This window comes from Sardina pilchardus, chromosome 11, assembly GCF_963854185.1.
Source record: "Sardina pilchardus chromosome 11, fSarPil1.1, whole genome shotgun sequence".
In the NCBI taxonomy this organism is placed as follows: Eukaryota; Metazoa; Chordata; class Actinopteri; order Clupeiformes; family Clupeidae; genus Sardina; species Sardina pilchardus.
Genome location: NC_085004.1, coordinates 29,413,478 through 29,424,821, shown reverse-complemented (window position 1 = coordinate 29,424,821; position 11,344 = coordinate 29,413,478). Strand labels below are relative to the sequence as shown.

Here is an 11,344-nt window from a genome sequence, read left to right as displayed (position 1 = left end):
GACTCATTAAACTCTTACCAAATCCTTTAACAGTGGTTTTAAACAATAAACCTTATTAAAATAAGCCATTAACCTTTAATATTCACATTTAATATTTCCAGTTACGACCCCAGGAACCGCCGACATTGTTCTCAGATTTTTTTGTTACTCCCGCCTCTGTGTACGATGCAGACTTCTGATTAGTGGTTCTCATTTGCATAAGGTTGAGAGTTCGGTAACTTTGAGTCGCCAGAAGAGGGGGAATTTGCATCATTTCGCCCTACCGGAGCGAATTTCGCTTCCCCATGGGTCACAGCTGCCTTTTGTACTTCACAGGACATAGTCATGTTAGTCATGTACCAGGCAATGTTGCAATCCCCAGACTGATACTTGGTACACAGCCATTTTCAGTGTTCCAAGAGTGAAACAAACTGTCAGCAACATGTACTTACTCTTAGAGCCCGATTGACACAAAGTTCATAAAATAACACACCCATTCTTCTTTGTTACATTGCTCCGCAACTATTAGTTACAGCAAGAAGATGAGATCTTTAATATATGACACAGCTGAAGTGAGTCTTTCCAACAATACTAGACATTTGTACGATCAAGTATGCAAATAGAAATCATGAAATGAAATCAAATTACATCGTATTTACAGTCTATACTGCTATGCGTTCACCTGCGCAGTTGCACCCATTACTCTCATTAGAATTGAACTTGTGATCGCATAGATATGGCACGCATATCAGATGAAAGAGGAGACACAGAGCTATGCATTGATACCAAGTACATCGATCATTCTGGGTTATAGAAACAGACGAAGTGACAGAAAAAAAAAATGTCTTTTAGCCCAGATGACAGATAAGATGGTTGATTTTTTTAGTTTATGCTTGAGCCTCAACAACACAAAGCCTAAAGGCCCGTTCACACGACAACGATAAAGAGCCGTTCACACCAAGAACGATAACTATAACTATAAACAAATATCGCTCTCATTAATATGAATGACAACATTCACATATAAGTTATAACGATAACGACATGAGAAACGATATCGTTATTGATCACTTTCAGAGCGATTGTGAGAACTATAAAAAGCTAACAGCCAATCAGAACCCATAATATTCTAGCCATCACATTCATTAACATGAGGAGAGACTTTTCTTATCGTTGGCCAGTGTGGACGCTTTTATCGTTATGGTTATAGTTATCGTTATCGTTATCGTTATCGTTCTTGGTGTGAACGGGCCTTAACGATAACTATAAACAAATATCGCTCTCGTTAATATGAATGACAGCGTTCACACATAAACTATAACGATAACGACATGAAGAACGATATCTTTGTTGATCACTTTCAGAGCGATTTTGAGAACGATAAAAAGCTAACAGCCAATCAGAACCCATAATATTCCAGCCATCACATTCATTAACATGAGGAGAGACTTTTCTTATCGTTGGCCAGTGTGGACGCTTTTATCATTATGGTTGTGGTTATCGTTATCGCTATCGTTATCGTTATCGTTATCGTTATCGTTATCGTTCTTGGTGTGAACGGGCCTTAATGATAACTATAAACAAATATCGCTCTCGTTAATATGAATGACAGCGTTCACACATAAACTATAACGATAACGACATGAAGAACGATATCGTTGTTAATCACTTTCAGAGCGATTTTGAGAACGATAAAAAGCTAACAGCCAATCAGAACCCATAATATTCCAGCCATCACATTCATTAACATGAGGAGAGACTTTTCTTATCGTTGGCCAGTGTGCACGCTTTTATCGTTATGGTTATAGTTATCGTTATCGTTCTTGGTGTGAACGGCCCTTAAGAAGGCACACGTGCATGCCTATGATTACATAATAACAACAACAACAACAACAACAACAACACATTACTGTACATAACACAGGGCATCCATGAGCTAAATATTGATTGGTGAGACATTATGTCGCAAAACCTATATTAATAAAATGCTTGTCAAACTTTTCACCTGTTAAGTTTGTTCAAGTGTGCCAATGTTCAGGCTTGGGTAGGACCCTGAGGCCATGCAACATTCTCTCGATCTATGGTCTGTAAACACTGATTTCATTTCCCCAGTGCGACACACTGTGTGGTTATTAAAAAACACAGAACATAAACGTACTTGATATTGAGATTGAGATCTGAAGAAGACCACACGGTCGAAACGTCATTCTGTGCTAAAGAGAAGAAAATAAAACTAAAACGAAGGATATCAAGTGTGCAAACCTTTTTTCATTTTTCATGCTGTCTTGACACCTTGATGAATGGCTCTCAACATGTCTTTTATTTGATAACAGATAAACATATGGACTAATAGAAACAGAAACTATTCTACCAATGTCTTTCTGGAAACATTCCAGGAGTGTGTCAAAATCTACTTGACATGGGGTGATATTACTCCAAAGAACTGGTAAGTCCAGCTTTTATTTATTTATTTATTTATTCATTTATTTGTTAAAGCCTCTTCATTGATTTGGAATGTCCCTTAACCCTTATGTTGTCCTCGGGGTCAATTTGACCCCAAGCAGTGTTTAACATCATAAAATATATGGTTCACTTTTTTTGTTTTGCTTCAAGTTTCATGACTTTTCCTTATTTGAAGGGTACAACAGAGTAAACATGAAATTTGCACAAAAATATGTTTCCAATGTCCTGTAAAAAAAATAGTTACGTTGGTGGTATTGGGGTCAATTTGACCCCATTTTTATGAAACATGATGAAAATGAATATTTGACAAATTATGGATATTATTATTGTAATAGTATGAGAACATGTAGCTATTATCATTATTTCATATACAAGTACATATTACATATAAGTTATTTTGGCAGGTCTGAAAAAGTCCAAAAAGTCAGCCTTTGGGCTGTTGACACTGGATTGGCCATATTGCCAGTCAGGGTTCCAGGGTTCATAAAGGGGTGTGGGGGGGTGGGATTGTTTTGTAGGGCTTTTGATAGTGGTTATTACACTCTTGTTAAGTACCTACCACAAAAAAAAATTGGGTAAAAAAAATAATTTTAATCATTTTTGAGAGTTTTTTGTAGCTGGGGTCAAATTGACCCCAAGGACAACGAACGTCGTAAGATTTTAGGACAACATGAGGGTTAAGTGTCATTGTTTTGACAGATGGCAGGTGTGGTTATTGAGGTGCACTGCCTGTTTATAACTTAATTGCTGAATGACCGCCGCACTAGCAAAGCGAGAAGACAATATGAGCCATTGTAATTAATGGTATCTTTGGCTGACAGATTCAAAACCACAGACAATTCAGTGTAGAATATTTATGACACCCTCTATGCATGCCATTGATGCCAAGTTTCATGGAAACTGAGGGTAGCTTTCAGCTACTCTCACACACACACACACACACACACACACACACAAATGCACACACATACTGTAAACACACGCATGCACATGCAAATGCACACGCACACACAAAGACACACATACAGATACACACACACACACACACACGCACACACACACACACACACACATGAATGCATGCATGCACATACGCACATAGGGACACACACACTCACACACATGCACATACACACGCAAAAACAAACATACACACACATTTACATACACAAAAGTATGGGATGTATTCGGAGATGGAGAATTGACAAACGTAATTTGTTTTTTGTTGAGAGAATGTGCAGGACTGGGTGACGATAATCATTTGTACCACTCTGCGGTACATCTAGTTAAGATGCTGCCTGACAGGACACCTCCTCAAAGGTGATGTGACGTGCAGCTGAAGTCTGCACTGTATCTCAGTGTGATATTATATAACCTTTGTGGAAATTGGAGAATATTTAAACCACAATCGCTTTTGTCATTTATCTATGGTAGGCGGTCATCAACAACTTTCGGGAAATGCACCCCTGCTGTGTGATTTCCTTTTGTTCTGCTGAAAACAAGTTCATCAGGTCTCAGACTTTAAGAATGTTTTGCTCCTATCTGAAGTCTACCTTTCACTGCAGCTAATTTTGTCTTTATATGGTTGGCCGGAAAATAGTTCCTCTCCTCCTGCTGGTATAAAAGGGCAGGTTTCAGATTAGGCCGTCCAGCTCAACCTCTGAGACATCAGACATCATGTCTCTCCACACACTGGTACTTCTGCTGCTCCTGGTCTCCATCACCTCAGCGAGCCACTTCTGGGGAGGCACAATCTCATTCACCCCTAAAGGAAGGAACCCAGATGGATCATACAGGGTAGGGCTCTTGTTTAAGATAACATTGTTTCATATTACTTTCAGGATAGTGAGTAGATAAATTGCGAGATTATTTTACAACATTGAACATGAAGTCAGTTTACCTCCAAATACCTGTAATGTGATTTCTGAATCAAATGTTAGTCACTCACATCTAACATTGGCATTTTCTCTTTAAAATGGAACAGAATATAGACTTTGTTAGACTCACAATTTCTGTCACTATGTGCGTATACAAATGTGAAGTGTTCTCACCCTTCCCGAAGTGTACATGTGTGACAAAGAAACAGCACTGCAATCCTAAGCCGTTTGTACAGACACTCTGGTTTCACTGCACACTGACACACAAACTGAGGGAAGATTTCTAGTTAATTTGTTTCACTCTCTCTGGCATATACAAATAGCTCATGCTATCATGCATCGCTGCCTTAGTGAGGAGCACTACCATGTTAGGACATACAGATCCTTATCTCAAGTTAGACATTATTTTCTTATTGAGCTTAGTACGGAATCAGGAGGTGTCATTGTAAGATTTTTTTTATAACGAGAGAATAATATTTTGCTAATTATTATTAATATTATCACATATTATGTGCTCATTTTACTAAATTATTTTAGATTGTGAGCAAATTTTGTATTGTATGCTCTTGTTTTACAACATAATGCCATCGTTTACATGTAAGTAAATTGTAGTTTCATTTTGCTAGACCGTGTGCTCAATTTAGTAAACTGTGTGCTTGTTTTACTAAATTGTGCATTTATTTAGCAAATTGAGCTAAAATGTGCGCAGAATTTGCTATGTGCACACAATTTACTAAATTGAGAGCATAATGTAGCAAAATGAGCACACAATTTAGAGAGCGCATGTTTTCTGGATATGATCAAAAGAAAGATCTTGCAATGACACCTCAGAGGTTCCATATAAAAAGAGTTTAGAAATATGTTTCTGTAAAAATGAATGCTTGTTCCTCACTGACAAAGATGATATCATATTTTACTCAAGGTGGATTTCCGCTACAAGCACACTTTTGATAGTTGCTATTCTTCTACGTACTGGAGCAACTGTAGAAGTGGAAATTGTGGATTTCAGACAAATCTGGAACAAGGAATAATAGATCAGAGTAATGGAAGATATCCATCCCAATACAATTGGTGTCAAAAGGAAGGAGTTATGACAAGAAGCCTTTCGAGTGATAAGCCTTTTCAGCTGACGTAAGTGCATTCATTTAGGCTATTTTGGAAGAACTAGAATTGGAGTATTTCTATTATGACTGTCCAAAGAAAACTTAATGATCAAAATTATGATTTTTATCAAAATCATGAAATATGATCAGAATTATCATGTTATTACATGTTTGACTGGAGCTAAAGTTTGGAATGGGAGATTGCAGAAAGTGGTTGATTTTATGGTCAAATTACAATTATGTATCTCTTGTGACATCATCTTCATCCTATCCCTATTTTAGTGCACGTAGTTGTTGTTGGATCTCCCTGAGAAATGGTATTGGATGGTGGGATCTTCCAATCTTGGTAGATCTTGGAGTTCGATCTGACACGACTGAACCGAACCGTTCTCCACATGCAACCATGATATCATTTGTCCGGTAAAATCTTCATTTTATCTCTTAAAGTCTTTATATTCAGAGTCTTTCAAAATGTGTGTCTCATTGCGTATGATTAGTTTGATATCACATACAGTATGTGTTGATTGACATTAAATCACAGAAGTTAAAAGATAAATGTATTGACAAAGTTATTGTTAAAGTGTTGATGTTAAAGTCAATATTGAATGTTAAAAGTTGTTGGAATTTTACTAACACAAGCTTCCAAATCTTCTTCAGTGTGCCACGGAACTGTCCACGTGCATATAACTTCATAGGTTGTGATCCAGATGGTGATCAGTTCAGATGTGGAACCAATAGGAATCTACCCTCAGGCTTTTACCTTGATCAAGTAAGAGTCTCCCAGAAATATCGCACACATGTGCATATGTGCCCTCTCTGTCTGCCTGTTTTTGTCTTTTCTTTCCCCTCTCTCACTCACACACACAAACACACACACACACACACACACACACACACACACACACACACACACACACACACATACACACACACACACACACACACACACACACACACAAACACACACAATATTTAGTAGCACTCACAGGGACAACATGTGGCAATTATTTTTATCTTTTTTCTCAGAATACTTGCAATCTACACCATACCTACAGTAGCAGCACTGGCTACTATGGTTTTGAGCTGTATGTTGAGGACTTCCCAAATCAGCACATCAGTCTCACCTACAGCGACGGAACAACATCTTTTAGGGGTCCACTCCATGCAGCGCGCAAACGGCGTTCCAATTGGTGGGGGGGTTACTCTACTAGCACACCCCTCTCAACCAACCAATACACTCCTTGGCCAGCAGCCAGCAGCACACCCTCTACTACTACAACCACGACTACGACTAACCCAACAACTCCATGGTGGTGGTGGTACCAAACTCAAAGAATCACACCTGCTCCAACTGCTGCAGCCAACCCAACAACTCCATGGTGGTGGTGGTACCAAACTCAAAGTTCTACAGCTGCTCCAACTACTGCAGCCAACCCAACAACTCCATGGTGGTGGTGGTACCAAACTCAAAGAATCACAGCTGCTCCAACTGCTGCAGCCAATCCAACAACTCCATGGTGGTGGTGGTACCAAACTCAAAGAATCACAGCTGCTCCAACTGCTGCAGCCAATCCAACAACTCCATGGTGGTGGTGGTACCAAACTCAAAGTTCCACAGCTGCTCCAACTACTGCAGCCAACCCAACAACTCCATGGTGGTGGTGGTACCAAACTCAAAGTTCCACAGCTGCTCCAACTACTGCAGCCAACCCAACAACTCCATGGTGGTGGTGGTACCAAACTCAAAGAATCACAGCTGCTCCAACTCCAAGACCTACAACTACGACTACGACTACAAGTACTACGACTAGCCTCCCAGCAACGACTACCCCTTGGTCACATTATGGCACTCCATTGAGTCGACTTCCACTACAATTTGTTGTCTACGGTAAGACTTGATGAAAATACACATTTTCTTGTCTTGTTCTCACGAATCACAAATGCACTAGTTATTAATGATTTATTGTTATCACAGTTGATAACACAGTTCCATCCTGCAATGAGGGAGAGTACTTGCCCAAGTTCTTGCATCCCACTCCAAACAACAGAGAGCGACTTCATGCTGCCATCAACCGGGAGCTAGAAATCAGAATAAATGCGACAGCTTTTTTCTCAGTGTAAGTAGACCTCCACATAGTTTGTGCATGTGTGTCTGTTTGTTGATATTAGGTGGTCATGTCGATAAGCTATTACCCTATCTTCAGTAATTACATAATGTTTGTCCTGTCTTGAAGGGTCCGTGATCTCATTATAAGTGGCCCTCTAAACATCACAAAGGACAGAACCACCTCTGGGGAATTTGTCCTGAGATGGACACCCAGGACTGATGACCTTGGCCAGCATTTTCCCATCTGTTTTATTGCTGAGAGCAGATTGGGGTAAGCTGAGAGACTGCAATGTTTGTTATGTTGTGTTGAAATGTTGTGTGTACGACTAAAATATTTGTTTCCCTAAATTGCATGTAACGAATATGAAGAACGAAATATGATTTCGCATAAATGTTATCAATATAAACCTTTTCACACTGATTTCTTTGCTGTTTAACAGGAAGTAGTAGTTCTCTCAGGATTGAGCTTTCAAATTAGACAGCGCTCTATCCCTTTCTGTCATTGGTGGCAATACCAGTCCAAATTAAAATGTCTACAGTAAAATGTGTCAGTGGTAAGCAGTCAATGTATTTCATTTCAGTGGCAACTTCTACCAGTCTGAGATGAGATGTGTCGTTGTTGAGGTTGAACATCATCAATTTGGTTTGTGATTTTCATTATTCCAAGAAATTGGTAAAATACTAAAGGATACAGTACATGCTTGACTACTTAATGTAATACGCTATTATCTGACACCCACAGCTCCTGAAGCCAATGTGATTTGTACTGAGAATTTCATGGCTATTGAGCTGGAAACATCAATATCAGAGAGCATCCAGCTACATGTGGATCACTTGCGCCTCAATGACCCATCTTGCACTCTCTACTCCAATGGCACCCATGTCTTTGCCAACATGTCCCTTAACACATGTGGTACTACAGTGGAGGTAAGTAAACTTTCTTTAGGCCAACCAAATTTCTGTTCAAAGTATCTTTAGAAAATGAACATGCTCTCCCCTATTTCTTTTTAAAAAGGAAGATCAAGACAGTCTCTTCTTCAAGAATGAAATTGTGTCATTTGATAACCAAAACGATGTCATAACCAGAATCAACCAGGTGGAGTTTCAGTTCTTCTGCAAGTACCCTAAGAGAAGCAGTGTGACCCTAGAGTTTGACACTCACAGAGGCCCTTACGTATTCATGCAAAAAGGATTCGGAACGTTCAGTTATCAGTTTGAGTTCTTCCACTCAAGTCAGTTCCAATATCGGAAGAACCCCAACTCCTATCCCCTGGAGTACGGCCTTGGTGAGATGATGTACATGCAGATTGAAGGCATGTCTTCAGTCAACAACACTGAGCTCTTTGTGGAGTCTTGCAAGGCCAGTCCCAGTGATGACCCTCAGGCCCATACTTCCTATACCATCATTGAAAATGGGTAAGTTTGACATGGGCTGCTGTGGATACTTGGGGGTCTTTGTCATGTTTCTTTGCTACTTCTCCCATTACAGTCAAACAATCTCATCTCTTCACACAGATGCAAGAAAGATGAAACTGTGAAGTTCTACTCAAACCATGACAATAAAGTCAAGTTTGGAATGAAGGCATTTAAATTCATCGGATGGCATGACCAGGTAACAGATGCCTGGACGAACACACCACATTTACTTATACATGTTCTGTTTTCATTTGTAATCAGTGCTAGAAATGGTTTCTCTGTCCGTAGGTTTTCATCACCTGTTCGGTGATACTGTGTGAGGCTGGAAACCCCAACACCAGGTGTTCTCAAGGCTGCACCAATGCCACTGCCTCACCTGCAGTGCATCACCATCACAGGAGAGAGGCTCCCATTCAGACCACCAGTCACTACATTTCCCAGGGTCCCGTGCGGCTCGGCAGGAGCGCAGACACCAGAGATGCTCCAAGCACAGGTGACTGTCCTCTTGTGAATCTCTCCAGGGTCATCACAAAATGCAGTTATACGTCACAGTTTGATGTCATACTCATAAGATGTCCTTATGATTCGGTTTCTTAAGACAAACAGACCATACATGGCATGCAGTTTGTAACTGTTGTTTAACTGTTTTCTTACAGTGCTAAATAATGGTTTGAACATGAATCTGGTTTTCATCGCTGGATGCCTGCTGATAGTTTCTGCCATGCTGTGTGGTGCAGTGATCTACACAAAGCGACCTAAGATTGCGTATAAGCCACTGCCAACCTCTGACTTTTAAGGCAGATGTCTTACATGCACAGGATGTTGGTATAGAATAGAGTGTAGAGTTGTGTTCAAGCTAAACATTTAGTTTCTAGCCAAGGTTGGGTTTACAGACTTTATCACTAATTAAACAGATGAGGTACATAGATACAATCGTGCCAAGTTCAATTATGCACATATATCATGTAATGATGATTTCATTTTAGGTGTTTTTGGGGGGTGTCTTCTTGGTTTCGGGTTGTATACATAAAAATAAAGATTACTTCCTCATGAATTATATGTGGCAGAAGAGGTAGAGGAGTCACTCGGCAACCAAAGGGTTGCAGGTTTGAGCCTGATTCCTCCTGTCCCTAAGTGTCCTTGAGCAAGACACTGAACCCCAGTAAAACTTCCGGTCTGTAGGTTGGCACCTTGCTTGGCAGCCTCTGCCATCGGTATGTTTGTGTGAATAGATGAATGAGGCAGAAATTTGTAAAGCACTTTGATACTCTCACGAGTAAAAACAATTTTTACTTTTTTATATGTGTTGTACATTTGTCATTTTTTATATGCAATAAAGCAAATAGACCCAAACATACGCTGTGAAACTTTTCTCTTTGAAGTGCATGTTCAAAGTTGTCAAGTGCGTTCTTCCTCCATTCCTATAGTATTCCTTAAACCTCATTCCTATGCTATGCCTTAAACCCCATTCATATATGCTATACTTTAAACTATACTTTAAACCCCATTCCTACTGTATATGCTATACCTTAAACCCCATTCCCCAAATTACTCAAATGAAAGGCAACACTCTGAAGTTGCATTATTGGTATTTGGACTGTAGCCTATGTCAGGGGTTCTGATATAAACTACACAAAATATGGACTAATGTAACAAAATTCTAAGCTACATAGCAATATGGTGCAATTGATTTAGAATGCTGGGGAGAGGTGGCGGTCTCATAACAGATATAAACCCCTCCCATCTCCAATGACTTTCACCAAAGTCCGCTTTAACCCTCTCTGCTTTCACTCTGTGGATTTCATATATATATATATCCTGTGATAGATTGGCCTATTGTTCATTTGAGTGTTAATGTTTTAGCATGTACAGTATGCATCATCAAGATACTTATTAAACTATTCATGATGATATACTGTAGCCTTAATCAACTAATGTTTAAATGTATGCGTTGTTTATGCTTGAGGTCATGCATGAAAAGTGAAGTCCGATATTAATACATGAAGTAGTGCATGCATACATGTAAATTCATGACAATTCATGTACCCTTACCATGTTTGGTCCTCATGTTATACATGTACCCAGCCTGCAGGTAGCAACACTGAGCAGCCTTTTGAGAGGCATGCAATGCAGGCAAGTACACTAAATAATTTTCACTACTGTAGACGGTGTTCCTGGGTGAACCTCTCAATTTAAAGGACACTTTTAAAGATCTCAAGGATAACTATGAGGAGGGCCATCTTGCATCTTGTTTTACTTCAGGCTATTTTATGTCTTGACAAAAAGTCTGTAACTGCATGACAATATTTTCAGTGCAATTCAGTTCCATTTAGTGGCACAATGAATATGTCTCAAGGTGCTTGACAGATCTCAGCTGAAACGTAAAATCATCATCAACC

General features: G+C 39.6%; 1 protein-coding gene across 1 annotated transcript; it reads left to right on the top strand.

The window, feature by feature from the left end:
* Window positions 1-4,082: 4,082 nt before the first annotated feature.
* On the top strand, window positions 4,083-10,298 carry LOC134095716 (uncharacterized). The gene is made up of 13 exons (XM_062549386.1): window positions 4,083-4,239; window positions 5,242-5,450; window positions 5,705-5,842; window positions 6,080-6,191; window positions 6,449-7,310; window positions 7,398-7,539; window positions 7,657-7,800; window positions 8,111-8,172; window positions 8,272-8,456; window positions 8,545-8,945; window positions 9,045-9,141; window positions 9,234-9,438; window positions 9,602-10,298. The coding sequence occupies exons 1-13, from the start codon at window positions 4,120-4,122 to the stop codon at window positions 9,739-9,741; spliced, it is 2,817 nt and encodes a 938-aa protein (XP_062405370.1). The 5' UTR covers window positions 4,083-4,119; the 3' UTR covers window positions 9,742-10,298.
* Window positions 10,299-11,344: the final 1,046 nt, after the last annotated feature.